Source organism: Zootoca vivipara, chromosome 12 (genome assembly GCF_963506605.1).
Source record: "Zootoca vivipara chromosome 12, rZooViv1.1, whole genome shotgun sequence".
Classification (NCBI taxonomy): Eukaryota; Metazoa; Chordata; class Lepidosauria; order Squamata; family Lacertidae; genus Zootoca; species Zootoca vivipara.
The window spans coordinates 17,536,297-17,562,566 of record NC_083287.1 but is presented as its reverse complement, the minus strand read 5'-3'; the positions used below and the strand labels follow the sequence as shown (position 1 = coordinate 17,562,566).

The 26,270-nt window shown below is 43.8% G+C and overlaps 1 protein-coding gene across 1 annotated transcript; it reads right to left on the bottom strand.

Annotated features, from left to right (window-relative positions):
• Positions 1 to 651: 651 nt before the first annotated feature.
• Positions 652 to 26,232, bottom strand: NGLY1 (N-glycanase 1). The gene is made up of 12 exons (XM_035129663.2): positions 25,983 to 26,232; positions 19,786 to 19,900; positions 18,412 to 18,634; positions 16,053 to 16,215; positions 14,926 to 15,145; positions 13,596 to 13,717; positions 13,318 to 13,463; positions 12,345 to 12,455; positions 7,668 to 7,832; positions 5,228 to 5,413; positions 3,798 to 3,975; positions 652 to 1,795 (listed from the first exon to the last, which is right to left on the bottom strand). The coding sequence occupies exons 3-12, from the start codon at positions 18,514 to 18,516 to the stop codon at positions 1,623 to 1,625; spliced, it is 1,569 nt and encodes a 522-aa protein (XP_034985554.2). The 5' UTR covers positions 18,517 to 18,634; positions 19,786 to 19,900; positions 25,983 to 26,232; the 3' UTR covers positions 652 to 1,622.
• Between the last annotated feature and the right edge of the window lie 38 nt (positions 26,233 to 26,270).

Sequence of the window (26,270 nt, the reverse complement as noted above, 5' to 3'; positions counted from 1 at the left end):
CTGTCCGTCCTTTTGAATGCCAAGATACTGGGTTGTATCCAACGTTAGTAATACTCAGAGTAGACCCATCAAAACAAATGGACATGACTTGGATCTATTAATTTCAATGGGTCTACTCGGAGTAGAACTTAGTTGGCTACATCCCTATATACATGTCTATAATCGACTTTAGTTTCACACTGGTTTCATAGAATCATAGTAGAGCTGAAAGGAATCACAAGCATCAACTAGTTCAACTCCCTGCAATGCAGGAATCTTTCCCTCCAAGGTGGGACTCGAACCCATGACTCTGAATTTAGCTATGGTTAAGTCTCTTTGAAATCAACGGATAAATGAGTCACGAGTCCAATGAGACTTGGACCAGGGCCATTTCATCTACTCAGCAAGCAAGTGTGCAAGAACAAAGCTTTCTGCAGCAACTTAAGGAAGGAAGCTAATAGTAAAACAGTGAATGCAGCAATTTTAGTGTACCTTCCACCAAAACCTGCTCTGATGCAATCAATCCCCATTCATTTCTGTTGGACTGGCATCAAAACAACAGCCAGTTAATATTGTGGCATAACATTTTTTAAAAGCCAGTATAAGTATCCAATGATCTGTGGCAGGCATGGAGCCCTCTCAAAAGTTTTTGCAATAACTTCAGTGGAGAGCCTGTTCTGCATGCATCAAGCTGGCCCAAGACGACATTTATTGAGTGACTACAAGCAACGTAACAGAAGTAGCAGCTTTACAGAAACTGGGTAAATCCAAATTTATGCAGTACAAGATAAGCAAAAAAGAGATTTTTTATTTATTTATCAAAATTCCATCCTTTGAGATAACCTACCTTAAATGTATCTTTTAAAATCACAGGCCAGAACAGGATTTCGGGGACAAAATACCTTTATTTTTTCCAACCAAGCTCCAAAATATTTAGTTCTAGTATATACCGGTATATATATAAAATTTCATCTGGGGAGATTTAAGGAGGACTTAACAGTCATCAAAATTAGTTATTTTGTCTACAAAGTTTCAATTTAGAAAGCCTAATAAATTCAAGCAAAAATGATATCAGGAGCTAGTAATCATTCTGCAGTTCCATAATCTTACTTCAATATTAGTATTGCAATAAATTGCCTATTATAAAATTATGAGCAAACAGATGACACAAAACATAACATGAGGCATTTTTAACAAATTCCAAAATCCAAAGTTGAAAGAAGCTAAAATCTTCATTCAGTTGTAATTTAAAAAAAACTTTCAGTACAGATTGAACATAAGAAAATATTAATTTTCAATTATATGCAACCTAAGTCTATGCATGTTTAATCAGAGGTAACTCCTACTTTGTCAAATGGAGTTTACTTTCAAGTAAACGTGCATAGAATTGCAGACTTAATTTCTCTTGCCTTTTAAATGCAAAATGATACATCATTTCCCTTTGATATGTAACTATTTGGTGCTAGGTTTCAAGGATTTCTTTACTTTTTACATTAACAAAAATTTGTTTCTTCTCAACAGTCATAAGTAAGATACAATGTTTTGCACAAGACTTTTTCATGTAGTTCATATATTTCTTTTATATTTTGTGCCAGAAGTCCTTGCTTGATACAGATGTCTTCTGTAAATATCTATCCAGATATTCAAAGATCACTGAATTTTAAAATGATCTCAAAACAATCCTCAGCCTCATTTAAACTTTGCCTAAATAGCTGTGTGTGTTGCCATGCAATATCACCGTCCCCTCCACTCAGTTCAGCTTCCAAGATAACATCTGTTACGTTGGAAATACCGGGATAAGAATGAAGACTTTTATCTACAAAGAAGGGAAAGACAAAAAATTATTTTTGTTAAAAAAGCAAAATGTATTAAATACCAATATAAAACATTGATTTTAGAAGGATAGTGCGAAAGACACACTGCAAATTTGTTTTTGTTTAATGATAATTGTATGGGCCATTGTCAAAATTAATTTATTATTCATAGGGTTTTTTTAATGCTTTATCTGCTTCAGGAAAAATCCTAGATATACTAAAATCAAATAGGGATTTGCGATGCCTGTTCCAATGTATAGCCCAAGACACAAGCTTATTGAATGTTAGCATTTAAACTGACTTAAGGCTTCTCTTCTTTGGGTCCCACCCCCACCCCCCAGGTCAGAGTCATATATAATGTAAATCTGATCTGCATTGTAAAGATCTGGAAATTGGTGTGTGTGTGTGTGTGTGTGTGTGTGTGTGTGTGTGTGTGTGTGTTTATCATGCCAAAAATTATTCCAGATTGGTGGAGATGGGTTAGATGGGCCAACACTGTGTCCAGGACAGGAAGCAATTTAGAAAAAGCAAAACAAGCACATTTAAAGGAATACGGACATGCTGCTTTAATGTGCAATCATGCAAAGGATTTAAGGGGGGGAGGGGATGAAGAGAATTATGAAACCAAACAATGTCCATACATCCTTGGAGGGGAGGGGGTTAAGCAGAGGGCAGGACAGGGTCAAAAAAGGTTCTGAAGGGGAAATCTCATGTGTTCATTCAGTTGCTGCAGTTCCAACCAGGGCTGGGCGATACCCTTTTAAAAAAAAACACCAAAAAAACAACAACAACCCTGTGGTCTAAACCACAGAGCCTCGGGCTTGGCAATCAGAAGGTCGGTGGTTCGAATCCCTGTGACGGGGTGAGCTCCCGTTGCTCGGTCCCTGCTCCTGCCAACCTAGCACTTCGAAAGCACCTCAAAGTGCAAGTGGATAAATAGGTACCGCTCTGGCGGGAAGGTAAACGCACATTGAGGGAATGCAGCCCTTGGTGGGAGGGTGGCGCAAGGGAGGTTCACCTCCCCAATATGCAACAAAGAGCAGCTCAGAATTGTATATGTTCCTCTTTTCAATCCACAAAATCTAAAAAAACCAGTAGCATCCCATAGGTGCTTGATCGAACATTCAATGATGCTCACTCCCAATTAAGTGGGTTTAGGATTACAGCTTTGGGGTGCAATATTACCCACACTTGCCTAAGAGTAAGCCCCACTGAGAACAGTAGAGTTTACTTCTGAGGAAAGATGGGTAGGATTGTACTGTAAGTAAGAAACACCTGGAGTTCGATTTCAGCCGCTGCCTTTTTTGGTGACCTTGGGCCAGCTATTATCACTCAGTCTCACGTTTGTAAAATGGAACCGGTGGCTTACTTTGCATGGCTGTTGTGATGATGAATAAGCATTATTAACAGTATTAAGATACAGTCATACCTCGGTTTAAGTACACCTCGGTTTGACTACTTTCAGTTTAAGTCAGACATCCCCAAACTTTGCCTGCCCCTCCAGATATTTTGGACTACAATTTCCATCATCCCTGACCACTGGTCCCGTTAGTTAGGGATCATGGGAGTTGTATGCCAAAACATCTGGAGGGCCGCAGTTTGGGGATGCCTGGCTTAAGTACTCCGCGGACCCATCTGGAACGGATTAATCCACTTCCCATTACTTTCAATGGGAAAGTTCGCTTCAGGTTAAGTACGCTTCAGGTTAAGTACGGACTTCCAGAACCAATTACACTCATACTTTGGGTTAAATACGCTTCAGGTTGAGTACTCCGCGGACCGTCTGGAATGGATTAATCCACTTTCCATTACTTTCAATGGGAAAGTTCGCTTCAGGTTAAGTACGCTTCAGGTTAAGTACAGACTTCCGGAACCAATTGTGTACTTAAACCGAGGTACCACTGTAATGCATAGTTAAAATAATATACTGTACATAAATCAATCTTAATTGCTCTAGCTTTGCTTGCAAGCGCACTTTCAAAAATTTAGAAATTTCACACTTGCCTCCGTTTACATCAACTACAGTGTTGCCAGATCGCAGCATCCACCTTACTTTTCCACTCTGAAATGTCTGGCTGCTCGTTTTGACTGAAACGTTGTCAATTTTTAGCCCAACTGAGCCACACTCAAACTTCCAGCAGATGTAACCAGATAATGATCCTTCTTTTCGAGCTAAATAAACCTATTTAGAAACAAAATGCACACATAAAACACTAAAAAAATGATATTTGTTATAGCTACAATCTTGTAAAGCAAAACCTAAGGAGTCTAAGTATGAACCCGATGACAATTCTATGTATGTTAATTCAACTTACATCCCGCTGAGCTCAATGAGAGTTACTCCCTAGCTAGCAAGTGTGTTTAGGCAAAATGGGACTTATTTTGGAGCAAACATACATTATTGGACAGAATTTTTTAACATGTATGAATAGCTCGATTCATTACTGAAACATATACTGTACATAATAATACTTTGCAGAATTCTCATACATCATTTTGATTTGATTGTGGAATTGATTTGCTGTTTATGCCCAATGCTTTCTTCATATCGTAATCTGCCAGTCTCCTTTCCTTAGATTTGTGAGCATATGTTCCAACTGCTATTTAGTTTCTTTAGAAATGAAAATGAGCTTGGTAGGACCTTCATTAATGCAAGCTGACTGGCATACAGTGGTGCCTCGCTTAACAAACTTTTGCCCCGTAAGACAAAATTTTCGCTTAAAGAAAGGATTTTTCTAGCGGAGGTTGCCTCGCTAGACAAATTCGTTTTACGAAAAATTCGTCTAGCGAATCGCGGTTTCCCATAGGAATGCATTGAAATTCAATTAATGCGTTCCTATGGGCAATTTTTTTTAAAAAAAAAATTCAATGCATTCCTATGGGATTCGCTAGACAAATTTTTCGTTATAAGAATAGACCCATGGAACGAATTAAATTCGTCTAGTGAGGCACCACTGTACTTTGGTGCTTTGCAGATGGCGAAGAAACACTTTGGATTAGGAAATTCTACCTACTCGTGTGCAATGAAGAAAAAGGATATAATGTAAAGACCCTTTCGTGAAGCTGACAAAATAATTTTATGGAAAGTCAGGATTTCTTTTTTTACAGGAAGCTCTTATACCAGTCCACCTATGAATGGGAAATGTCAGATTTAAGGTTTAATATCTGAACAGATATTTGTTATCTTCAGCCAACTCTACCATCCTGCTTTGAAAGACACACTGCTTTTTATTCCCAGCCACTCTGGTCATCCGGCAATCTGATCTGAAGCTGGACATTAATATTTACCAACTCAAGCTGAATACACAAAAATCCACAGAAGCATTGGTGCAAAAAAAAAAAACAACAACAAAAAAAAAACCTTGCAGCTTCAAGATGATTACACTTAGAACGAATAAGTTTTATAAAATAACTTTCCTTGGTACAATACTCACCATTTTCCAGTCTGATTCAACCTTTCTCCACATAGAGTCCATCCTCCATACTCCTTTTTCCCAGCCACTAATCTTTTCATTATTATTGGATATCCGTGCGTAACAATCTTCTACTATATTGTATCGAAGGTGGAGAAGCTTAGAGGCCTTTTCTTTTCCAGTTGGAATAAAAATTCTTTCTTTGCTCTATTAGGACCAAAGGTACAAATTAGGTTTTCATTAGATATTTATTAGTCCCCTAATTACTTATAATAAATATCTGCCACAGACACACACACATACGCAAGTATATTCTAGGGGTGACTTCAAAGATATCTCAGAAGACTGATCACCTGAGTCCACCCATTATCATATTTCCTGTTATTCAGTGTACTTTCCCCTTAACCTCATCCTGATCAATCTAACGAGGAGGGCCAAAATAACCAGCAATATGATGCCAGGGTCAAAGAAGCAACCACATGAGAAAGGACTTGCTGGGCGAATTTCTGGCACAATTTGACAGTTCTTGCCCAGGGAAGAATAAGAAGGTTGTGGAAGCAATCTTCTTGCCTGATTGCCATCTTCAGAAACCGACAAGGTGGTTTGGCTTAGTAATGGAGTAAACCTAGTTTATCTTCGCCCAGAACCGCCGCATGTTAGCCGCTCTTCATGTGAGCACCTCAGTGAGGGAGAAGGGGAAGCAACATCGCTTCAGCTGGGTATTGGGCTCCTTTCCAGAACTGTCCCTGAGATCATTATGTAACAACATGACAAAATCGATACCACCATTTTTCATTACACCCCTCTTTCCTACTCATTCATTTTTCCCCCGCTTGAATCATATACCTTAGATGGTACACCACCGTTTTAAACTGCAAGAGGGTTTGGTCAGTAAGACTGTGTACAAAGTGTATGTAGTGAAAATAAATTAACAGACTCAAAACCCTCTGAGTAATACAGTGGAACCTTGGTTCTCGAACTTAATCCGTTCCGGGAGTCCGTTCCGACTCCCCAAACGGTTCGAAAACCAAGGCGCGGCTTCCGATTGGCTGCAGGAGCTTCCTGCACTCAAGTGGAAGCTGCATCGGACGTTTGGCTTCTGAAAAACGTTTGAAAACCGGAACATTTACTTCCGGGTTTTCAGTGTTCGGGAGCCAAAACGTACAAGTACCAAGGCGTTCGAGAACCAAGGTATGACTGTAACTGTATCACTTCTATATCCTATGCACCAGTCAACACTAGATGTTAAATAGGAAGAGGGAGAACGCAACATTAGCAGGGTAAACTGTCTCGTCTAGGAGTGTTTTGCTATGCCTAAATTGTGAAAGGGGGGCTCTGGGGATACCAGGGGGCATAGGAGGGAATCAGAGACCTTGGTATCAAGTCTTCAGAAAGTCAATGACATTAAAGTGGAAGAGAACATGCCAAGGGCCACTGGGAGGCTGTACCTCGGCCTCTCAGAAATGGCATGATGGCAAGGAGGAGGTGCACCTGCCCCCATCCATCAGCCAGGATGGACAGACAAGTTTCCCTGGGACTGCAGAGTTGAAGGGCAGATTGCTCTGGCCCCATCCCTCAGGCAGGTGACTAACAGCTGTGGGCTCTATGCATTTGGGCTCTATGCGTGCAATCACTATCTATTGCAAGTTGCCTAGAGGACAATTCAATCAAAAAGCGGGATAGAGCTCTTGTAGAAGGTCCAGCTCCGAGGGCCTTCTGGCGGTTCCCTCACTTCGAGATGTAAGGTTACAGGGAACCAGGCAGAGGGCCTTCTCGGTAGTGGCACCCGCCCTGTAGAATGCCCTCCCATCAGATGTCAAGGAAATAAACAAGTATCTGACTTTTAGAAGACATCTGAAGGCAGCCCTGTTCGGGAAGCTTTTAATGTCTGATGTTTTATTGTGTTTTTAATATTCTGTTGGGAGCCACCCAGAGTGGCTGGGAAACCCAGCCAGACGGATGGGGTATAAATAATAAATTATTATTATTATTATTATTATTAGTTGTTGTTGTAGTAGTAGTAATACGTAGGGCAATACCCTGCTATGCAATGATAAAATGCCATCATTGATCCTAGCACTTTAGGATTAAAACAAAAACCCTAGCACTTTTGCTTTGATGTCCACAAAACAAATCTATTTTGATTGCCCGGAGCAGATGTAATTGGGACAGCTGACAACAAATTTTGGAGTGAATTATTACTTTTATCCTAACAAGTTACCTGCTTTACTTTCGATTGCTTCCATCTATATATAGATCAGTGGGCGTTCGGGTTCTTTTTGTTCTCAATAATGGCTAAAACAAGTATTACTATCACTACGTTGAAATCAATAGGACAAGTAACTCATGACTAATTACAGCATGATTAACTTTCTCTGGACTGAGGCCCTAAAGCCAATAAGCTGCAACTGGACCATAAACTAAGAATTCTAAAATGATCACCAATCGATGCATTAAATACCTCCAAAGCAATTTCACCTCTGGCGACTCTCCAAGCCACTGATCCTGATACCCTTCCGCCAAGTTCTCCCGGCTTAGGGGTTTTAGGAGAAATGAACTCAACAAGTTCCACAATTATTCTTTCTAAGAGCTCCCTTCTCCTTCCTTCCGTCAAAGACTGCTGTCTCTGTGATTTCAGAAAGCAATGATTAAAAATTTTTTTAATTTCAACTGTATTACCACTCTCCCTGGTGTAACAATTTTTTTAAAAAATGCAAATCATTTATTTCAATACAATCTCTTTGAATGTCAGAAACCACTGCAGATGGGCCAGATAACCATAGGCGTAAAATTGTATTAATCAGGGTGGATTTGATTTAAATCAAACTGATTTAAATCACGATTTAAATCACTAGTCAGTAAGGCTTGATTTAAATCATAGTTGATTTAAATCATAAAGACTAATTCTTGCTGGTATAACTTTATTATGCAAGTAGATGAAGATTTTTAGAATAACAACTTTTCATATTAGTTTTTTATCCCCAGTTTAATAGGTTAATCATTCATATTTGGACAACTTTACTGTTGTACTTAGAAAGGAGAAAAATAATCATTACCTTAATAATAACAATTTAAATAGATTTATTCAACAGAAACAATAACATTTCAGCAAATGTTATTTGCTTAAACAAACATCCATGTTTGTTAACTAATTTGGCTAAACAAAAACAATATATATATATTTTAAGAAACTTAGACTGTCAGCCCAGCCTACACATGAAAAACTTAAATACTGTCCAAACAATCAGAAAAATATTGTTTCTATTCTATTCATTGAACTTCTTGAAACTTAGCACTGAAGGGGTTGCTTCTGTATTCATAGGTTTGTAGAACAATAGGATTAAGGTCTTTTTCTCAACTCTGTTCATGTTATAACATTTTTGCTGTGAAGAAGAGGCATGTGATCTCTGTTGAGTCAAATTCAGCTTTGAGAACTGCAAAAGTAAACCAAGCACCTGTGATAATATCTTGTAGGCAGAGAAACTGCCCAATAATCTTACAAAAACCTCTGGAAGAGGTGAATGGATTAATGGAATTTATTTACCCCAAAAATTAAACATATACAACCTTATACTACATAATTAAAAAAACTAATCTTTATTTCATGATGGAATAACCTTTGGATGGTAATATGTTTTCCTCAAAAAGCATTTTATTAAAAAAAATCCAATTTAAATCAAAAAAATCGATTTAAATCAAAAAAATCCGATTTAAATCAAAAAAATCCGATTTTTTTGATTTTTTTTTAAAAAAATCATTGATTTTTATCCACCCTGGTATTAATGCACCGTTTGAACATAAGGGCAACAGGAAAGCAGGTTGAAACCTTTTTCGCACTACTTTGGACCAGTATCAAATCTTTATAATTAACTTGGAAATTAAGTTTTGGATTTACAAGGTTTGTATATCTTATTCCAACTCACTGCGTTTTGCTGAGCTCTAACATTTTATTACATAAGAGAGAAAATTCAAGGAAGGATAATGCCTGGATCAATTATTTTGTTCCCTGCAGAGCCTCACATGTTAAATTGAAAGGCCCAATTCAAGCTACAGTATATCAGTCACAATTCATGTAAGCCTCGAACAATTCTACCCATATATGGTAAACACAGGGACCCAGGTGGCGCTGTGGGTTAAACCACAGAGCCTAGGGCTTGCTGATCAGAAGGTTGGCGGTTCGAATCCCTGCAACGGGGTGAGCTCCCGTTGCTCGGTCCCAGCTCCTGCCCACCTAGCAGTTCGAAAGCACATCAAAATGCAAGTAGATAAATAAGGACCGCTCAGGTGGGAAGGTAAACGGCGTTTCCGTGCGCTGCTCTGGTTCGCCAGAAGCAGCTTTGTCATGCTGGCCACATGACCCGGAAGCTGTCTGCGGACAAACGCCAGCTCCCTCGGCCTATAGAGTGAGATGAGCGTCGCAACCCCAGAGTCGGACACGACTGGACCTGATGGTCAGGGGCCCCTTTACCTTTACCTATGGTAAACACAGCCCTTTCAATGTACAATTCAGAAAAAGTTGGAAGCAATAGTATAAAAACAACAAAATATTTGGAAGGTGTGTTTGCTTTTGTTGTTGTTGTTGCTGATAATCCTACAAAACAAAGCATCAATTTCCTTTACAGGTAGAGTCAGGGTCTGCAACCTCCCTGTGGAACGCCCTCCCATCAGATGTCAAAGAGATAAAGAACGACACAACTTTTAGAAGACATCTGAAAGCAGCCATGTATCCAGACGTTTTTAATGTTTGACGTTTCGTTATGTTTTATATGCGTTGGAAGCTGCCCAGAGTGGCAACCCAGCCAAATGGCTGGGGTATAAATAATAAATTTATTATTATTATTACAACCTAAGACAGCTGCCAGGACACAGGGTCCCAACACGTTGCACCTACGTTGACTCTTGCCCTATGTTGGTTGCTCCCATTCACCTCTGTCCCTTGAGAGGTTTCCTGAGCAGCATCAGGAAGTTTGGAAATGCCGTTTTCAAATTGTTGCAATTTCCCAGAGTGACACTACATCAGTGATGGGCAACCTTTTGAGCTTGGTGTGTCAAAATTCACCAAAAAACCGAGCATAACTCGGGTGGTGTGTCACTTTGAGAAGAAAATCCACAATTTCACAATATTTATAGTTTAAATAACAAAAATGTATAATTGTAATATATAACTGTATTTAATAAACAAAAAACTAATTATTTAATCAAATCAAACCAAAAACCCCTTATTTATCACAAAGTGCCCAGAGTTGTTGAGCTTTTTGGGGGGGAGCTGCTGACATGTTTTGGAGGTTTTTTTTTGGGGGGGTGCCCCAAAGCTGCTGCGCTTTTTAGGGGGGAAAGAGAACAGAAATAAATGACGACTAATACCTTCGCTGGAACTAACACGCGGCACCAACAGTTTGCCAAAGCGCCAAAAAACCAGCACAGAAAGGGTTAAAAAAACCAATCTCTGGCTACCAGGAACAACAACAAAAAAAAAGGATCCGGGTTTTAACAGTGGAGACAAACTGTAGCGGAGACAAGCTGTAGGAGGAGCGGGAGAAAAAATGGAGGGGAAAAAACAACAACAGCGTGAATGGGCCGATGGGGCGCGTGCCAGCAGTGAGGGCTCTGCGTGTCACGTCTGACACGCGTGTCATAGGTTCACCATCACTGCACTACATTGTGGGGCATTGTGAGAATGTTAAAATACCAAGTGATTCATAGGCACCTGCCAGATTGCAGTGGTGAGGCAGGCACAGCTAGTAAGGCAAGGTAAAGGACCTATGGATGGCCAGCATGACTAAACCACTTCTGACACAATAGAACACCGTGACGGAAACCAGAGCGCATGGAAACGCCAGTTACCTTCCCGCCACAGCGGTACCCATTTATCTACTTGCACTGCCGTGCTTTTGAACTGCTAGGTTGGCAGAAACCGGGACAGAGCAACAGCAGCTCACCCCGTCGTGGGGATTCGAACCGCTGACCTTCTGCTCAGCAAGCCCAAGAGGCTCAGTGGTTTAGACCACGGCGCCACCTGCATCCCAAGTGGCTAGTAAGCCACCTGAAACCACCTCACAACTGGCATGGGCCTTGGAAAGAGAACTGTAAAATGAGACTCAATGTGGCAGTTTTGAACCAAGCACTTTTAGTGTAATAATAAAAAAAACTGTAACTGTTTTAAAACAGCGATGGACTTTTTTTTTTGGTAGAAAATATGCCACTAGCCAAAACCAAAATTTCAGAGAGCATTATTCCAGCATGCTCAACTGTACACATAGGCAGTTCCTTCAAATGGATGTGCTGAGGGTGGCAGAAAAAAGCCTGGAAGATTGCAGGCCCAACTAGTTGCAGGTGCCCTTCTGCCCCCAACTCGTGCTGCCTGCTTCCCTGGTGTCACAAGCAGGGCTGGGCAATATGTTTTTCAACATCATTATGTTATCAGCAGCTAGATACTACGATATATGCTGATATATCACGGCGTCCGACTCTGGAATGTATCTCGGCTGCTTCTTCCTCTCCGCCTTAGAAGCAGCAGCAGCCAAGATAGATCTCCCAGCCCTACCAGCTCATGTGAGTCAGAGGGGGAGGCGACATCCTCAAAGGTGCAAGCAGGCAGGTAGATGGAGCCTGAGAAGGTGCTTGCTTGCAACCTTCTCAGGCTCTGCCTGGCTGTGCCTTCGCCACCTGCAGGCCATTTGAACTGACACAATGCATTGCCAGCTTAACACCATACCAGTTCCAGACAATTCATCGATATATCACCCAGTTCTAGTCACAAGCTGATACTCGTATGGCAAAGGTCCAACACCATGATTCCATTGTCTTGTAACAGTCATTTCATCCATGTAAAAAGTCATTTCCCCAAAAAACGATAATAAAAAACAGAAACAATATTTCACAACGTGTTGCCCTCTATTAACAACTTTGAACTGCAACACGTGGGGAGACATTCTGGACAATGTAGATTTGTCTTGGTCTGGTGCATGTAACGTCTTTCATTCTGCGGTCGTGTGATTTGTGCTTGTATTATATTGTGATGGCCACTGGCTATAAACAATAAAAATCTATTGATTGATTGAGTCCCCGATTCAAGGGCAGCTTACGTTTCAATACCTGTGCAATTTTAACCAGCCTGCGCTAAGATAAAGGGACCCACCACTTTATTAAGGTTATTGATGGTTTCTCGAAGGACTGCTTCTTTGACCTGGGTCCTCCGTGGGAGCAGGTCTTCATGCTTACAAGAGTAGCGCCAGGTGACGTCAACAACCTGAAAAGCATGAGTTGGAAAAGAAGAGGGGGGGGGGTGAAATTCCGAAGTATTACATACAGCATTTGATTTTTTTATATATATACATATCCCATCTCCCCACTCCCTGCTCCAAGGAAGTCAAGATGGAGACGTACAGGGCTCTCTGCATCTGCATATTATAAAAACCCTGCAAAGTAGGTTCCTGAGAGCTGGTGAGGGTCGGAAGCGAGCTTCGTGGCTGAATGGGGATTTCAACCCTAGTCTTCCAGGGCCTAGTCTGAACTTCCGGGTAGGGAGGTGGGTGGCACTGTGGTCTAAACCACTGAGCCTCTTGGGCTTGCTGATCGGAAGGTCAGCGGTTCAAATCCCCACGACGGGGTGAGCTCCTGTTGCTCGGTCCCAGCTCCTGCCAACCTAGCAGTTCAAAAGCATGCCAGGGCAAGTAGACAAATAGGTACCGCTGCAGCGGGAAGGTAAACAGCATTTCCGTGCACTCTGGTTTCCATCACGGTGTCCCGTTGCACCAGAAGCGGTTTAGTCCTGCTGGCCACATAACCCGGAAAGCTGTCTGTGGACAAACGCCGCGGCTCCCTCAGTCTGAAAGCGAGATGAATGCCGCAACCCCACAGTCGCCTTTGACTGGACTGAACCGTCCAGGGGTCCCTTTACCTTTTTACCTTTTAGTCTGACCTTCCAACCAGCACACCACACTGGCTATGAAGTAGCTCAAAATTTCGCGCACTGCAATATCGGAACTACTCCAGGAAAGAGCTCCTCTTTCCTATGTCAAGGAATGATTGAACTGCTATAAGAATGCTTAAAGGGAAAACTTTCCCTTGCAAGCATCGCCTTTATTTCAGATCCACACCGCCTCCCCTACCTCGTCTTTAGAGAATGCCAGAATGTAGGAGAGCTTTTTCCCCCAGCCCATCTCATAGAGGAGGGGTTTGTCGCAGACGTTTTCACAAGGGTCACAGTGAAGCCATCTCTGCTGGGATGAGGAGTAAACTTCGGTCCACACATGATCTGCAGGAGAGAAAAGCCAGAGGAAAGTAACCAACATTGTAAAGGCACCTCCTCCATCTCAGGAAGCTATAAAGAGAGAGAGAGAGAGAGAGAGAGAGAGAGAGAGAGAGAGAGAGAGTGTTGTAATGATACCTGTTGCATCCCAAATATATCTTGCTTCAAAACCCACAGCTCTGCAGAAGAGGGTGAAGCAGTTGGCCCATTCTCCACAACGGCCACGCCTAGTTTCCAAAAGTTTCTCGGGATTGTTGTACCTGTGCACATTTTTTTTAAAAAAAAAGGGGGGGGGGGTGTTGCCGTCATTGCCATGAATACCTAAAACCATTAGCATAAGCTGCCAACCTTTTGAAATGCTACATTATTAAAATACGCTCACAGAGGTGGGAACCACTTAGAGTGCAATGACGTTGAAGCAATACACAAATGTAGTACATAAAGTGGTAATGTATAGGCTTCTTCTGTGATCTAGCCCCTGCTTTAAACCCCCAAATCCCTTCCTACTATCAAACTGAGTACTGTATTTTTCCGTGTATAAGACACCCCCTATTTTTGAGGACTCAAAATTAAGAAAATGGGGGGAGATTGCCCCCATGTATAAGACTACCCCCCTTTTTAAAAATTATTTTTAGTTTTTTAAAAAACCCTAGTCATATACACAGAAAAGTATGGTAACTGCGGACCAAGTACATCCCATCTTACAACCTCTGCTGAAAACACAGCCAACAGAACTAACTTTGGTATGTTGATATTTTGCATTTATTCAGACTGAAACACGGGATATCTGAATGACGACAGTGCTTCTGAACCCATCTTGTAATGGGTGGTTGAACCTCTGGCCAGCCCTCTGTTTCTGAACTACAGCTCCCATCATTCCTGGACATTAGCCATGCTTGCTGGGGATCATGGGAGTTGTAGTACAGCAACATCTAGAAGGGCCAAAGGTTCTACAACTACCATCACTCATGACCATTGGGTTAAGCTGGCTGGGCTTTGAGGGAGTTGAGTGACAAATCTATTCTTCTATGCTACCTGTCAGCAAAACAGAATGCAGGGCTAAGAGTATCTTCACGCTACTGCTTCAAAGGGCACTATCGTTCTCACGTGCTATATGGCGGATTTGTCAATAAATAAGTGAAAAAGTGTCTTCCCGAAAATGTACAGTGGAACCTTGGTTCTTGAACTTAATCTGTTCTGGGAGTCCGTTCGACTCCCGAAACCATTCAAAAAACCAAGGCACGGCTTCCGATTGGCTGCAGGAGCTTCCTGCACTCAATCGGAAGCTGCATCGGACGTTTGGCTTCTGAAAAATGTTTGAAAACCGGAGCACGCACTTCCGGGTTTTCAGCGTTCGGGAGTCAAAACGTCTGAGTGCCAAGGCGTTCAGGAACCAAGGTACGACTGTACTGAGCGTGCCGTTTCAAACACAGATCAAATTGTTAACCCACCTACGCCCTATACAAACCTTGGAAACCGGTTGCTGAATTGGCAATGGTTGCAGAAGTGATTTTCAACCCTACTCGCGTCCCATCTCAGATCGTCATCGCCAGGCGACAAATTTTCTTTAGATTCTGTCTGGCCCCCACACTTGCTGCACGGAAGGTTATTTACCCACTGGAAAAAATCACATTTAAACCAGTTCAGGAGCTCCAGCAACAGCATGTCCTGTTCGTTCAACAGGGAGCCTGAAAAAATAAAACAATGCAATTACAATGGAACATGTGAATATCTGATTCATAAAATCACAGAATTGGGAGGGACCCTGTGGATCATCTAGTCCAACCCCTGGCAGGAACACGTCGTTGTCCCATATGGGGATCAAACCTGCAACGGTGGCATTATCAGCACCACGCTCCAACCAACTGAGCTACCCAGGCTTGCTATAACAGTGCAATCCCAGGAATGTTTACTAAGAAGAAAGTCACTGGTGTTTACTCCCAGGCAAGCATGCACAGGACTGCAGCCTAAGCAGACCAGAAATCAGGAGCAATTTCCCAAAGAGGACAGGGAAATAATCACGGCAAATCATTTGACAGCAAATCTGGTATAGAACCTGAAAGTTTTTATTAGGTACCTGAAGTAGATATGCACCTGGGGAGAGAGACGGATGTAGCTCAATAGCAGAGCCCATGTTTTGACATGATAAGACAAAGCTGACTTAGCACAGCAGCAAAAAGAACTGGGGAAGAGCAAAGGGTTTATCAGAAGCTCTCTGGGAGCCCACACCATTTGTGCTAAGCCAACATTTGGCTAGGCATTGAACCAGGCCAATGACAAAAAGGGAGCTGCTTAAAGAGGATCAAGTCAACGGTTTTGGACTCAACATCAAATCAACTCTTTGTTTTCTGTGTACACAGATGCTAAACAGTAATTCTTAGCTGCATATGAATTTGAGGGATTGGGGCAGTATTTATTTTAGATGTTAAATAATATTCTTAAAGAAAAACCTCATCAATGCCCCATACTTGGCAGCTGCTAATTCTGAAATGCTTCCCCTTCGGTCTATTTTGTACATGGATAGAAATATGCCTACTTGTGGACAAATGCTCCGGTTAATATCGTCAGGTATCCAAATCTTATCTAACTTATTACCTCTGTCCATTTTCCTTGCTTGGATCAGCTTTTCATGAGCATTCTTGCTCAGCTCTTGGATTGGGATGCAAGCCAAAGCTTTCGTTTGTAAACTAGGGTTCTCATATACCATTACATGCAGAAAGTTTGATTGAAGTGTCTTCAAGAAGATTGATTCAAATGTCTGAAATGGGGGGAGGGGGTGGAAATGTCTCGTTTCAGTTGCCTCAAACAGATTTTCTAACAAGTTCTGGTCATTTGTTCTTCTAAATGGTCTTAGTAGATTATGCTCACATGGGAATGAGGAGCATAATCTACTAAGAACTGGAATCTGGAGAAGCACCAAAAGGAGGTAAGTAGCACATGACTTTCCTAACCTCTCCTCTGCTGGCAGCACCCCGAAACACCATTCTTGACATTTAGGGGACCCCCCTGAATAGGATGTGCTGTGATTTGGGGGTCTGAGGGGGAGAGCTGATAGCCAAAAGCAGTAGAGCTGTTTTAGCCGAATTTTTAGCAATCCACTTTCCTACTACCGTACAGCCCAGCCCATTCAGGAGTTCCAACACTTGGGAGAGGCTTATAGAGCACTCTGGGAAGCAGGGGGGGGGCAGGAAAGACCTGCCACCCACCCCTTTCCTCTGGCTTCTGCACAAGCATAACCTTTTAAAAAAAATGGAGGCAAACCAGAGAATCGCTTCCATTAGTCCTGAAATGGGCCTTCTGTTAAAGCAAGAGAAATACCAAGTGGTTCTGCTGGGTACACATGCTGATGTGGTATTTGCCCTCTTTTTGATCATGGTCTAGATATGTATGAAGAAGACTGGTGTGCAGGACCGTCTCTAGGCCCAGGTCCGGTGGCGCGGGGCCACCCGGCCACCCAGGGCGCCGCTGCGCCCGCTGAGAGGGGCGGCGGCGCCACAGGCGCACCTCTCAGCTGTTCAGCAGCTTCAAGCTGCTCTCCGGAGGCGCGCGGGCCTGGGGCCGCCTCCGCCACGCGCAGGGGCGTCGCAACAGGGGGCGGGTAGCGCCCCCTGGCCCAGGACCGGCCCTACGGCCAGGCTGGGTTGCGCAGGGCTCTGGCCCTCCAGGTGGCAGCACCGCTGCGCCCGCCGGCCGCGCTGGGAAACGGGGCGGGGGCGCCGGAGGGATCCGTCGCACCATGGCGCCAGGTATGCTTAAGACGATCCTGCTGGTGTGGATAATGAGAGGTTAAAAACAGGAATGGGTAAAGCTTCCACCTGCTGTTGGGACTCCCCACTCTCACCAGCCCCAGTCAGGATGGCCAATGGTCATGGAGGAAAAGAATTGCAGACCAACATTGGGTGGGCCTCAGGTTCCCCATCCCTGGATTAAAGGTTGAATGCGCACAAAAGCCGACCCACGTACAGGCAGCGACAAATATTACTGCTCGAAGTGTGGCTCTAGCAGAGTCCAAGCAGCAGGCCCAGATCTGAGCCATGTGAAACACAGGGACATTTACTGGATTACTGGAACCGTCAACCACAGTCAAATATAAGGCAAACAAGACACAGCCTTCTTGGTTGCCTGTCCCTTTGGGAAGCACAACTTTATGCCAGTCACGGATCTCTGGTTAAGACCATCGGAGAGTACTCAAGAATCATCAGAGACCACGCCTGGCCCCTCAATATCTGGAAGTGAATCACCCCATGGTATGAGTCGGGGCCTCTTTCAGTTGGAAGAGAAAGCAAAACAAAGCAGCGTCATTTGTAACTCCAAAACAGGTATGCTTCGGTTTGAGCGACAAACTTTCTGAATCTGGACTTTACAACACATGGGAAGAATCACGAAATGCCCCGTGTTCTCCGGCCTGAGTGTGACTTCATTTTGTTACATATTAACAGACCTGCCAAGTCTCCCGCTGAAAAATGCGGGATCAGCAGCGGCGCGGAACTGGAAGTTGCGTAGAAGCAACTTCCGGGGCCGCTCTTCCCATGTGTGGGCACCGGAAATCGGGCAGAGCAGCACCGGAAGTCGCTTCTATGCATGCCCGGCGGCCATCTTGGTGGTGGCCGCATGGCGACAGCCATCTTGGTAACGGCCGCCGCCATGCAGCCACCACCAAGATGGCCGCCGGGCATGCGTAGAAGCGACTTCCGGTGCCACTCTGCCCGATTTCGGGTTCCCACACATGGGAAGAGCGGCACACCAAATGGAGGCTCCCTGGCAGGTAGGAAATCCAGGGGATTTCCGGGATTTTTCTCCATTTGGGAGAACAGCGGGAAACGGACTAAAATCCGGGAAGAATTAGGGAACGTAATAAAATCCGGGAAGAATTATAGAACTCAGCTCGAGGGTGAAACTTAAATTTACACATACGATTTCATTGTTCAACATAACAGAGTTCTGAAGTGGTTACCATGACAGCAGGCTGAGCAGTTGGGTCCTGATTGGAATCTAGAGTTCTCGGCGGCCGATGTGCAACAGGCTGCATGTCTGCTACTCTCCGAGAGGATCCTGACATTTTGGTTGTATTCGATCCATTCAATCGGCTATTTCTCTCCCCTGCAATTAGGTCTCAGATTTTGCGCAGCTGCTCAATCGATGTGTCGTCCTTAGGAAAAACGAGTTGGGTTTTCCCCCTGAAATGATAGTTACAAAAGACAAGCCTTCTGTATCCAGATGCAATAAAAGCCCAGCACTACAACCTCCACTTGGCTTTGTACTGGACTGAATTATTTACAGCACAATCCTAGGCATATCTACTCATGCAAGTTCCACGGAATTTAGTGGGGATTACTCCTAGGGCTAAGGATATGGGATTGCAGTCCTTAGTGCTTTATCATCCCTGAAGAAACAACTCATGGCCCTGTTTGAGTGTTAGCGGCAATATGGTTCAGATATACAATGGACCCTCTGGTTATGTACCGTTCTGGATATGCAACTTTCAAGTTACGAACGCAGCAAACCCGGAAGTGTATTCTTCCGGGTTTCGCCGCACGTCCATGCACAGAAGCGCTCTGCACACTGCGTGCATGCGCAGAAGCGCTCTATCGTGCCGTGCGTGTGTGCAGAAGCGGCGCCTCTGGTTACGGATTTTTCAGGGTGCGCACGATCCCCCAGAACAAATTAAATCCGTAACCAGAGGGTACACTGTAATACCCTGCTCTGGCCCTGCTCCCACACTGTTCATACATCAGGGTAAAGTGTGAGGGGGGAAAGAGTGCCAAATGTATAATGACCATGACCATGATAATATTAATAATAATACCTGGCTGGGTTGCAGCCACTCAGGGCAGCTTCCAACACATACAAGAATATAACAAAACATCAAATGTCTTCTAAAAGTTGCGTACAGTGGTACCTCGGGTTCCAAACGCTTCAGGTTACAAACACTTCGGATTACAAACTCCGCTAACCCGGAAGTAGTACCTCAGGTTGAGAACTTTGCCCCAGGATGAGAACGGAAATCGCGTGCTGGTGGCGTGGCGGCAGTGGGAGACCCCATCAGCAAAAGCGCGCCTCAGGTTAGGTATGGTTTCGGGTTAAGAACAGACCTCCGGAACAAATTAAGTTCACAACCTGAGGTACCACTGTAGTTCTTTGTTTCCTTGACATCTGATGGGAGGGTATTCCACAGGGCCAGCGCTGCTGTCGAAAAGGCCCTCTGCCTGGTTCCCTGTAATCTCATTTCTCACAGTAAGGGACCCGCCAGAAGGATCCAAAACACCTGGAAGGCACCAGGTTGGGAAAGGCGGTTTTATATGGAAATGTCCCATCTGAAGGTACTCACCTCTTCAAACCCCATTTCAAAAGGACATTCAACAGCTCCTCTGACAGGCAACAATCTAGTGAAAAAGGCTTGGTTTTCAATCCGAATAGACGGATATTTGTCCTCATCTGGGTGTCTGATAGATTTAAAAGAAAAATGTAAAGATTGCTTTCAAGTTACTTACAAAACAGTGTTTTAATCCGATTAAGCAACCTGGAACACAGCTCTCGCATTTCAGCTATAGCTTCCTGCAGCACACTGGTCTTATCCCAAAAGGACTTTTTGGTGTCTACAGTGGTGTCGGGCGGATTCACAATTCGCATGTGCTACTGTCAATTGTTTATGTAGCAAATTAAGTTTCAAAAGATCTTTTTCAGGTCCTTTATTGCTTATGCTCACAGTAACTTTGTACGGCGAGCCACAGTTACTATTTTGCACAATGGAAACAGAGGCTCAAAGCCTGAAAACCTGAGGTCCTGCTGACAATCAATGTAGGCCACACCGAGTCAGAGGAACCAATGGTCTGACTTAGAATCGTAGAATTGTAGAGTTGGAAGGAATCCTGATGATCATCTAGTCCAGGCAGAGGCAAACTCGGCCCTCCAGATGTTTTGGGACTACAACTCCCATCATCCCTAGCTAAAAGGACCAGTGGTCTGGGGTGATGGGAATTATATTCTCAAAACATCTGGAGGGCCGAGTTTGCCTATGCCTGATCTAGTCCAACCCCCTGCAATGCAGATATCCCATATGGGGATCAAACCTGCAACCTTGGCGTTATCAGCACTGGGCTGTCCTAAGGTTGTCATATATCTGGAATTTCCCGAACATACCCGGAATACGGCAGCCGGGAGCAATGTCCAGGCAGAAATCGTCAAAATGCCTGGGGAAATCTGGACGTATGGCAACCTATGTCAGCAGTGTCGTTTTTGCCGATTTCCCTCAAAACCAGCTCAACAACTTTGGCAAAAATAAAATAAAATAAAGCAGCTCAACAACTTTTGTGTCCAGGGTGGTACAAGGTTTCTGTGTTCCTATGGTTAGAACATGAACCCATGTCACTTTGAGTCTCAGGCTGAAACTCAGGTGTGACACACACCTGTGTGTATTCATACTATCATTATCATAATCAGCACCATTACTATCCTCACCACCACTGATTTTAAATCAGCTTCAGGAAGCTGCAATCTTGAGCGGAGGACTAGTACTGCTGCTAAACTCTCTTCTCTGGCTGTTGTACTCAAAATTCTCTCTCTCCCCAGCTGCTCTTTTTTTACCAGCACAAGAAAAGACCGATAAAGACCCTTTTTGGGATAGAAAAGACTGAAAAAGACCTGCTTAGGATAGAAATTCAAGAAACGAATAATAAGTACTGTACAGTCGTACCTTGGTTTACAAACACAACTGGTTCCGGAAGTCTGTACTTAACCTGAAGCGTACTTAACCTGAAGCGAACTTTCCCATTGAAAGTAATGGAAAGTGGATTAATCTGTTCCAGACGGGTCCGCGGAGTGCTCAACCTGAAGCATACTTAACCCGAGGTATGAGTGTAATTGGTTCCGGAAGTCTGTACTTAACATGAAGCGAACTTTCCCATTGAAAGTAATGGAAAGTGGATTAATCCGTTCCAGGCAGGTCCGCGGAGCACTTAAACTGAAAATACTCAAACCGAAACATCCTTAAACCGAGGTATGACTGTATATATTTTCCCCAGGGGAGGAAGTAGATAAGGAAAGGGATCTTAAGCGAGGAAACAACTGGAGGAAAAAACACTGAGTGGCACACCTCAGTTCCCCATTATACGGTACTTTCCAGTTTTTCATTCAACATTGCAACCTTGCAAAGACTGCTTTTAGAAAAGCATCAGAGAAAGATGCCTGGGACTGAGTGCCATGAAGCTGAGAGAAGCCATGAAGCCATGTCGTGGACTCAACTACATGGCCTTAAAATCCCTTCCAGCCTTTATTTTCCACCAGCAAAAGATGAATAATAGGGCATCACTGTGTGGGGGTGAATGTGATGATGATGGTCACCATCTTAAACAGCTGTAAAAGAGGTTTAGGCTGTGGCCCTCCAGAAGCTTTGGCCTACAACTCCCATGATCCCTAGCTAACAGGACCAGTGATCGGGGGAGATGGGAATTGTAGTCCAAAACATCTGGAGGGCCAAAGTTTGGGGATGCCTGGATTAGACTAATTCAGGGAAGAGAAGGCTACCAATGGCTAAAAGCATGATAGCTCTATACCAGGCATAGCCAACTCCCAAGTTGTCATTGGAGGGAGGAGGATCGTGCGTGGGGTGGGTGGGTTGCCCAGAGTTGTTGAGTTGTTGTTTTTTGGGGGGGGAGGATTGCACAGAGTCTTTTTTGCTTCCCCCCCTGTAACCTTTTGTACATGATAAGGATCCCATGATCTACTGGTTGGACATCCCTGCTCTATACTATTTCCAGGATCAGAGGTTATTATGCCTCAGTAAACCAGTTACTGCGGAGCAACAGGATAGGGCAATTTGGTGGCTGCTGTCCTGCTTGCAGGCATCCCATAGGCATTGGAATGGCCACTATGGGAAAAAACAGGATTTGGAACTAAGCAGACCTTTGTTCTTGCCTCTTAATACATGATTCTTCCTCATCTGTGTACAGTTGGAAGTTGATATTATCATCACAGATGTCGATTCTATCACTCACACCCCAATCCTAAGTATACTTTTAATGATCTCAGTGGAACTTATTTCCAAGTAAAAGCACGCTTGGAGTTGAACTTAACGTTTTCAGCTTACGAAGCTGTAGCTGCTCTCTTAAATGCACATTAAGCATTGAAGCCTTAACAACATTTTCTCATATGTCCCAGAACCATGCTTAAGATTTCATCCATGGAGTCCAATCTTATGTATATAGAAAAGCAAACAGAGATAAAACCTGGCTGTTCTCCACACCATGGTAACTCAACACCCACCCACCCCTCGGATTAGATTACCACAACATATTGTTCTGGGTTTGTCTCTGAAGATTTCTCGGAAACTTCAGTATGTTCAAAATTCAGCTGCCAAGAAGCTAACTAGGACCAGCTGTAGGGTACATAGCTAGTCACTATACTGGCTGGCGAGCCATTTCTGGACGCGATTCAAAGTTCTTGTGTTTAGTTAAAAGTAAAAAATGGCTTGGGACTGACTTTTCCCAGATGCTCTAGCCCAAAGGATGCTGTCATCCTTAAAGACCTTCTTCTGCATCCCTAAACTCCCCATATTAAGAACATGCTCTCAGTTAGATGTATGTGAAATGCCCTCTCTAGGGATGCATCCCTAGTGTGCTATGGTTCAAAATTAGCAGGGCAACAGGTGCATTTTGCACCTAAAGATTCTTCATCTGCGAGCACCTCAAAAAGTCTGGGCGCCCTTTTTTGCGCCTGGCTGACACTCAAGGATTACTGAAATGCATGTGCTTTGAAGCTTCGAAGTATATGTTAAGGGTAGACAATATGTTACGGAGTTTAACAATAAAGAGTACTGTAGAGTGTTTTGAAAACTGGAGTGGGGTACCAATATTTTTTATTGTAATCACCAAATTAAATATGTATTAACATTTTCTGCTAAAAATGATATTAACAATGAGTCACTTATGTGAATTGCATGTTAATTCATGCTTATCAAAATAATAAATAAAAAGTGTGGCTGACACGCCCACCCTGTTGCGACTAGACAACAACCAGTTGCTGAACCAGCTGTCATTGTCACATGAAGAGGCTTGAAGAGATATTTTCTCAGCTTAGGGAAGTTTCGGGCATGAAACCGGTAACAGCAATCCGTTGTATTACGGTAAATGCAGCAACCCCATTGCCCTTTCATTATACAAGCCGTTAATCTATCTTCACAGAAATCTAACTGAAATATATGGAATTAACAGCACAATCCTGTATATGTCTACTCAGAAGCTGGTAAATGTGTGTAAGAACAAAACATTGATATAGGTTGAACAAAAGGAGCATCACTAGCTATCACACATGTCTTTAATGCCAAAACCTTTCCCATTCATACACTTAAGAACATTATTTAGTAATGAGACCCAATACCCTTGCAATATTAACATTTTATTAACCCTTCCTAACCAGTACCCATTTTTACTATTAAAACAACCTGAAACACCATGTTATAAGGCATCCAAAATCATCAGATCTGCACACCAGATTGAACTAGAATTAGTTTGATGTAGCAACCCCTGCAGTCTAAAAACACTTCCTATTCCAGTGACTGCTTAGGCAAAAGTTTACAGAAGGAATCCTAATAAACAGGAACTAAATAGGAGTGGTGCAGTAAGCCACAACCTTAAAAAAGAATCTACATTTCTTGCATTAAGATCCAATTCCATTTTATTTTGTAGAGTGTGCCAGTCTGATTCTTTAGAATACCTTAGAACCAGATATCCTGGGATCTTTGAAAACCAATTTTAACTACGGTACTTAGAAGGTAGATTCAGTGTGTGGATCGACTTGATTCCCATTTGGTGCTGTGGGGGCATTTCAATTATGCAGTTTGATATGCAGATAATCAATTACCCGTATATTCCGGCGTATAAGACGACTGGGTGTATAAGACGACTCCCAACTTTTCCAGTTAAAATATAGAGTTTGGGATATACTTGCCGCATATGAAATACGACCTGGCATATAAGACGACCCCCCGACTTTTGAGAAGATTTTCCTGGGTTAAAAAGTAGTCTTATACGCAGGAATATACTGTAAATTTGTGGGCAGTATTTTCAAACAGCTGTCTACTATAAAACAAGCACTCTTCAAGGCTGAATTTCTCTTGGTGTGAATTTAGTTATTTAACATTTTTCAAAAGCAGCATAGCTGCCAAGTCCGGATCGTAAAGATCCGGGATCGGCAGCGCGCGCATAACCGGAAGTTGCGTGACGCAACTTCCGGTGGCGCTTCGTCCTTCTATGGGCACCAGAAAATAGCGGCGCCAGCTCCGGAAGACGCTTCCGCGCATGACCGGAAACACGTAAAAGCGACTTCCGACGCCGGCGCCGCCATTTTCTGATGCCCATAGAAGGGCAAACCGCAACCGGAAGTCGCGTCACGCAACTTCCGGTCATGCGCGGAAGCGACTTCCGACGCCGGCGCCGCCATTTTCTGGTGCCCATAGAAGGGCAAAGCGGCACCAGAAAAATGGCCGCCGGGAAGAAGCAAATTAAAGGGACAATGCCGGGATTTTCCGCCAAACGGGAGACCGCCGGAAACGGTAAGAAAAAAAGGGGTTTTCCCGGCGGATACGGGATACTTGGCAGCTATGAAAAGCAGTGGTTTTCCCCTCCTCCCCTCCCCCAATCATAACTAATAATCTGCTCCATACTTTAAAAGGTGGATTCTTAAGATTTCTAGAGGATTTCCACATCTTTCCATTCTATACCTGATATAAACGTTCAGGTTTGGGATATCTTGGTAGTGTTCCAGATTGTTTCCCCGGGCTTCTTTAACACACCCCAGTCTTTTGGTTTATTTTTTGTTTTTTGCTTGTGCAACAACTTTATTTCTAAAATGGCTGTTCCGGGCCTTTCTGTTGCTTGCATTCATTCTGACATCTGTACCCGGAGATCTTAACTCTCTGGCCTGAAAGCACCATAACAAATTCAGTGGAAAAGGAAATGCACTCTGCATATCCACAGAGATTCTCGTAATTTATTATCACTCCCAGGCTCTCTAATCTGCGTGTGGTGCCTGCCACCACAAACAGGTTCTTCAAAATTAAGATCTACCAGGCATGCTGCAGATGGGAAAGCTTCCTATCACAGCAGGCCAGAAGCATGCTTCTCACAGTTCAATAGGAGCACTGAGGTGCAGCTTCATATTATATTATATATACACCCTGATGCAACGAATGGGCACAATGGCAAGGCCACAAAGCAGAAGCAAATGCAAGACAGGGGGCTTCACGGCTGCTATTTTTAAGCAACTGGCCCCACCGGAGGGAGAGATCTGGTTGCAGCTGACCCAACGCAACATGGGCAAACCGATACTCTGTGTAAACAGGACAACGTCGAGGCAATCGCTGCCTTACCCGCCCGCGGCACTACACGCAGCTCTTTCATCCATGGTCCAAAAGCTTTTACCAAGACGCGCTGTCATGTCCCGGCGGCCTCCGCGAGGAGACAACACAGGCGCAAGCCGTCTCACTACCCTCGGCATTGTTGTTTGCCGGGCCCGTCCGCACCCCCTCACCTGATGCTAGTTATCCGCACAGGTAAGCAGCAAACGGGAGACCTCTAAAAATGTCCCTGTGGGATTCAGCGACGAGCGCGCCGCTGCGGAGGGTCCCACGGAAGCCGCCATCCTTGACCACCGCGGGTGCCCTTGCCAGCGAACAAGGAACTTGGGCTTTGCTGTGCGCCCGCCCGCACTCAATTCTGGATAAAGCTGACTCAGGCGGCCGCGGCGACTCCAGAAAGTGAGGCGAGCGGGCGGAATCCTCCCTCCTCTGTCAGAAACTTCTGTGAACGCAGCGACGTT